The sequence below is a fragment of the Acanthisitta chloris genome, unplaced genomic scaffold (assembly GCF_000695815.1).
Source record: "Acanthisitta chloris isolate BGI_N310 unplaced genomic scaffold, ASM69581v1 scaffold4982, whole genome shotgun sequence".
Lineage (NCBI taxonomy): Eukaryota > Metazoa > Chordata > Aves > Passeriformes > Acanthisittidae > Acanthisitta > Acanthisitta chloris.
Window position 1 is genome coordinate 99,688 of NW_008658879.1, and position 6,046 is coordinate 105,733.

General features: G+C 40.9%; 1 protein-coding gene across 1 annotated transcript in view; it reads right to left on the reverse strand.

The window, feature by feature from the left end:
- Nucleotides 1-4,243, reverse strand: part of CHST15 (carbohydrate (N-acetylgalactosamine 4-sulfate 6-O) sulfotransferase 15) — a 19,542-nt gene extending 15,299 nt beyond the window's left edge. The window contains exons 1-2 of the mRNA XM_009085252.1: nucleotides 3,187-4,243; nucleotides 1,796-2,135 (exon numbers count right to left, since the gene is read on the reverse strand). Of these exons, the coding sequence (XP_009083500.1) occupies nucleotides 1,796-2,135; nucleotides 3,187-3,729 (883 nt within the window). The 5' untranslated portion in view covers nucleotides 3,730-4,243. The remainder of the gene's footprint in view (nucleotides 1-1,795; nucleotides 2,136-3,186) is intronic.
- Between the last annotated feature and the right edge of the window lie 1,803 nt (nucleotides 4,244-6,046).

Sequence of the window (6,046 nt, forward strand, 5' to 3'; positions counted from 1 at the left end):
CCCTGCATTTCTCAGCATCTTGAGCTACATCTGTGATTTTTATACTCCTTTTTACACTCCTCTTTCCAAATCTAGTCTCACTTCTCCATTTTATGTACATGCTCCCCACGCAGAACTTCTCAGCTCTCCCTTTCTTGTTCCCACAAAGCCAATAATTATCAATTATGTGAGAGGAAACTCAGCAAGGGAGTTCTTTTGTCCATTCCCTCTGATTTTCCCCTTTGGGAAAGTGGGATTTAATGAGGGTAGAAGAAAGTTCAACAGTGTGTTTTGAGGGGGGGGGGAAAAAAGGTGCAAGCATTGTGCTACAGACAGCCTTGGTTTGTTGCCACCCCACTCCTGGGAAGAGAAAGAGTGGCAAGGAGCCAGGAAAAAGAGACAGTCAAGCTGGGACAAAGTCCTGTAGAGCATCAACCATCCCAGCAGAAGGGGAAAGCAGTGATTTGCGAAATGGGGCCTCCCTGGAGGGCTGTTTAGCTTCAGCTGAAATTAGTCAGTCTCACAAAAATCCACTGAATCAGAGGATGCCATTGGACAAAGAGACTTTCTTGTCCAGATGAAGTGTTAGAAACTAAACCAAGTTAATAGCCAGGAGCATAGGAGTCATACCACTCACTGGCTCACCAAGGCAGCTGTCTTGGTTTCACTCCTGGTGTGCTTGTCATATTCTCTGTTTTTCTTTTTGTTATTTTTTTTTTTTTTAAATAGTAACCATTAGGTAATACACTTTTGAGGCAGAATGAAAGGGCTGAGCCACCAGGGGCAAACTTCATGATTCATTCTCAATGGCAAACAGCCTGAGATGATCGGCAGGTCATCTCTGCAGATCCTTCTCCCATGAGATCACAAGCTCTGCCATGTTTCCTCATTCTCCAGCTTGACAAAACAACTTCAAAAATTTCATAATGCAAAGAATGTGCTCTTCAAGGATCAGCACTTTGTCCCCAGTGGCTGACCACAAGACTGTGTAAGTGGAGGGTTTGTGAATGCCAGCACAGAGATAGGAATTCACCCTTGTTCTCAAGTTATATGCACTTTAGCCTGGTTTCCTACACTCTTATGCCTGTTTGGTAAGTCCATCTCTGAGCTTTAGTGAGTCCAAGTGCTTCCAAGCACCACAACAGAGGTGGAGGGCCACTTCATGAAATATTGATGCCACCTAGGCAAAGAGTAGCAAAAAAATGTGCAGGTTCTGCAATGTGAGAGAGATTTCTCATGCATTCATCTAGTGTGTTGGGTTGAGTGTTGACTAGAGTTGCGATACTAATGAAGCTCCTACCACAGCTGGATTTATTGAACCTTAAGGACTGAAGCCATCCACATTCTAAATACTGATCCATCATTTCTTCATGTAAGAAAGTTTTTCATGGCAAAATTCTGTAAGACCTATCACTGCTATTGTTCAACTCCCCCACCACAACCTTATAGTTCCTCTTCTTGCCTTTTAATATTCACAGGATTGGTTTAATCTAGTTCCTCCTCTTACCTTTACAAATTTGCAGGGTTGATTTTATCTAGTGGTTTGGGTTTTTTTCCTAGATTTTCCCAACCACTGCAAATAAACCAAATGAAACGTGCATCATCTCAAAAGCTCTAACCCAAAACATCACTCAACAAAAGCAGAATGAAACCTCCTGAGCATCCACCACCTGTTTTTCTTAAAACTCTCAACTCCAGAGGTTTCTAGGTAAGCCAATATGCAGAAAACCTACAAACTTCATCCTAAATATGTACAAGGAATGTTAAAGCTGAAGAGAGACAACTTGCCTGGATATCAGAGGATGTGTGTACTCACCAAAGCGTTTCCTTGTCCACCAGTGTGGCTCCTTGATCGCTGAGAACCGAACATCTGGGTGCAGCCTGAGCCTGTCATACAGGTCAGTTGTGCCACACTTGGGCTGCCCAATGATGTAGAAATGGGGGAGGCAGCGCAGACGGTAGTGTTTGTCTTTATAGTGGTACAAGTGGTTCCAAAATACCTTCCTGAGGTAATCAAATATGATTCGAAAGCGCTTTGAATACAGTGCATAGGAGTTTGTTGCATAAGGATCTGTGGTTGTGTTTCCTCTGTACTCTTCATACCAACAAGGGTTCTTGCTATTTGGAAGGAATTTATTAGGAATTACTGAAAACATCTGCAACATAAAGAACAACAATTTCAGTCAAGGTAGCAAACAATCAATGGCTATACTTTTTTTACTTAGCATAGTGAGAGAATAGAAACACTATGTGCACATTTTTAACTCTTAATTTTAAACACAAGGATGTCCCAACTCCCCAGCAACCCAAGAAATTGAGTTTTAAAGTTAAACACGTAATACTCATATTTTCATAGTGTGTTAAGGGGTTGGAATGGACCTTAGAGATCATCCAGCCCCAACCCCTGCCCTGGGCAGGGACACCTCCCACCAGAGCAGGTTGCTCAAGGCTCATCCAACCTGGCTGTGAACACTGCCAGGGTTGGGGCAGCCACAGCCTCCCTGGGCAACCTGGGACAGTGTCTCACCACCCTCACAGGGAAAACTTCTGCCTAATATCTAGCCTAAATTTCTCTCATTCAATTTATCCCCACTACTCCTTGTCCTCTTACTGCAGTTCCTAACACAGATCCCTCTGCAGCTTCCCTGGAGCCCCTTCAGCTCCTGGAAGTTGCTCTGAGGTCTCCACACAACCTTCTCTTCTCCAGGCTGAACAGCCCCAACTCTCTCAGCCTGTCATTAGGCTGAGATGAGGCCACTCAAATCAAATTACCTTCTAGTTTTTAACCCTGAAGGACAAGGCTTGCACTGACCAGATTTTTAGGAAGGCACACTGGTAAGCACTTATTAGATAGGCTCTTTTATTTATCATTTCAGGTGATAGACAAATCCAAGTCACAATGATTTTGCATGAGACAAGGTAAAAAAATCCAATGAGGTTGGACAGCTATTGGAAAACTGCCTGATTTTTTGCCTCAGGTGTCAAGACCATTTATATAAGCCATCCATTTCACTCATGACTCAGAAGGATGTGATCTACAACATCAACTTTTCAGCTGGTGTAAATCAGGAGACTCAAGATGGTGTGAATCACCACATGAACATCTGAGCAGCTGTGCTTTTTTATATCTAGGTAAAAGATTGATCCAAAAGTCTTGAAATAAGGAAGTCTAAAGCAGATTAAGAAACAATTTCAACTCATACTTACATGTGGCTCTTGTTTCCTCAGTTCTTCTAAATCAGGGCGCTGTCTGGTTATGAACTCTATCTTTGAAGTAATAGTGTCAATAATTAATTTAATGCTTGGATAATCCTTTACGTATGAAATATTCATTTTTGAAGGCTGGTAATGGTCTTTCATGTCACTAAGGCTTTCATTGTCCATTAAGCTTGGATTGCTAGCAAAAGCTCCGTAATGGAAGGGAGATGGTATTAACAACAACCCATGTTTGGCTCCAGTCAGCATGTAGGATACCATCACTAGAGTCATTATAATCAACCCAAACATCAAGCTGCATAGCTTCCCCTTCCTCAAGCAGAAAAATCCATTCCAGCTTTCACAGTGATCAGTCCTTACTTCCAAAACCGCCAGCCACTTCATCTGCTTGCTGTCGGTGTACAAAGGGAGTTTACTTTCTCCTTTGCAAACAGGACACTTCTGGTTGTTGTGGTTAGGTCCACGGCATCTGAAACACTGTCTGTGCAAGTCATTTGGTAATAAATGGATGCAACAATTAATGCAATACCTCATATTACTACTGCGAAACTCCTATATCCACGAGCCGAGCACAGCCATGAAAAGATTTCTGAAGCATATCAGTCATCTTCTGCAAGTCTGGAATGATTTAATGCCTTGAGTGATCCTCTGGCTACTCAGCAATGCAAAAGGACAGGTTCAAACCAGATTAAGAAGTGACATATGTCACATAAAGGAAAAAAAACCAGCCAACCAACACATAAAAATAGATGTACTCTGGATGTGGTTTCCAAGAATTTGGCTCGGTAAGAGGAATGTGGCGAAGTAAGGATCAGCTACAAAACTGGTTCAGGTTTTTCCCATCGAACAAAATGAGAAGGAAGAAAAATTGTTACGTGGTGTGAAAGTATGCAAAAAGTAAAAATAACTCATTGTCCTCTGATTTAGGCTGGAATAGGCAAATGTGGGTAGAAATTTCCAAGTCTTCTTAAAACAAGCAGGTTCCAAACCAGACTACTGCTACTGGAAGCTTCATCTTCCCAGGGATGGCGTCAAAGCTTTGCATTGTACAACCTAAAGGCACAAAACCAGATATAAGGATACACACAGACCAGCAAACATAATATACATTCCCCTTCATCCAAAGCCATAGCAAAGCACAACCTACCACAAGTCAGTTCATAATTCTATTTGGAAGAGATCTTCTGCTTGCCAAGTATATTCATTACAGCACTCAGGATATTAAACCCAGGAAATGTTTGGCTCCAAGCTCACAGTAGAGCTGCCCTCCCTTTTCAATCACCCATCTGCTCCCATCACAACCAATTGCTACCACAGGTAACGTTACACAACTTCCCACAGCTGCTCACTAACCTATCTATCAGATCTTAATCTGCTCTTGAAATATGGCAGAGTTTTAGGACAGTGTCCAGTAACACAGGTTTAAATAATTACACTCTATCTGTGCATGGGGACCTCAAATTAATTCTCCAAAAGTGGAGTAGGACCTTATTTATGAGAACAAGGCAGAGATAAGATAACAGTTTTCCTTTCAAACATATGAGATAAAAAGTCAAACAAAAAAACCCAAAAGCCATGAGTAAAACACTCAGCAAAGGATTGAAAAAACAGACACAAGAAAAGGCTAATGACTGGATCTCAGGTTTCTGGACCAAATGATGGGTCCTTCTGTTACTCCTCTAACACACTAAATCAGAGGAGTATAATCATTACTATTATGAGTCCCACAGTTTGGGTATTTTGCCTTTAACTCTATCAACACTTATTTTTAGTATGTAAGAAACATTGCTGTAATTCTAGGTAATAACTCCTGGTTCATTGCTACAAAAGTGTCCTAATCAAATAGGGGCAGTCACTTCAGATCCTGCATTAACCATCGTCCTTCTAGCTGCATTTTTGTAGGAGACAAAGTGCTTTTGTAAAAGTTATTTGTATTCTTGATGTTTCTCCCCCTGAACACTGTCACATAGTGGAGGATTTCTGCAATCAGAAGCTCTGGAACTCAAGAATAATTAGATAAATATTGAACAAAAGTATCTGCAAAATAATTTCCTACCAAACTAAAAGTTTGTTTCCTTAATGAGTTTATTCTCTAAATCAGATGAGGCAGACAGGAATCACAGCATAATCATTACTGGCTATATTTAAACCAAAGGGTAAGAAATCAGTGTAAGACTTCTCAGTTAATCTAGTCTTAAAAACATCTTTGAAGAAACAGAGCTGTGATGATTTTGACAGAAGTTTGAACTACTAGAGAGACTAAATCAGATTCATATGTGCAATATTAAACCTAGAAATCCTATGCTTCCTTATATATAAAATATCCCCTCAACAAGTGCCTGAAAGAAAAAGAGGATCTATAGAAAGGAGCCAAGGCTGGAAAGACCTTGATGGTTTTCCAAACTCCACCAATGGTCCTAATGGCTGCACAGGAGGAGAACAAGAAAGACACATTCTGACAAGAAGTGAAGTTTCCACTTCACAAATATTTCAGGCAGCAATAAGACACCTGAGCAAAGATTTTCAAAGATGAAGCAAAAGACACAGGAGACAGAAGTATTGCCAGGGCAGATTCAGGTACCATCCACACAGGTAATTGAGGAAATCATGAAACCAGAGAGAGTTTAAAAAAATACTGTAAAAAAAGAGAGGATGGAGATGAGGATCTTCATCACAGAAGATAAGAAAAGGGAGGTGAAAAAGCACCTGTCAAGTAAGATGCATGGAGACTACAGGTTACAGCAGTACCTACCTAGAAAAGATGAGGTAACCACAAAGTACCTACAACATCTCTTCACTTACATTTATCATATGCCACACATTTCTTTTTAGGTAATTCTTCTACCCTAAG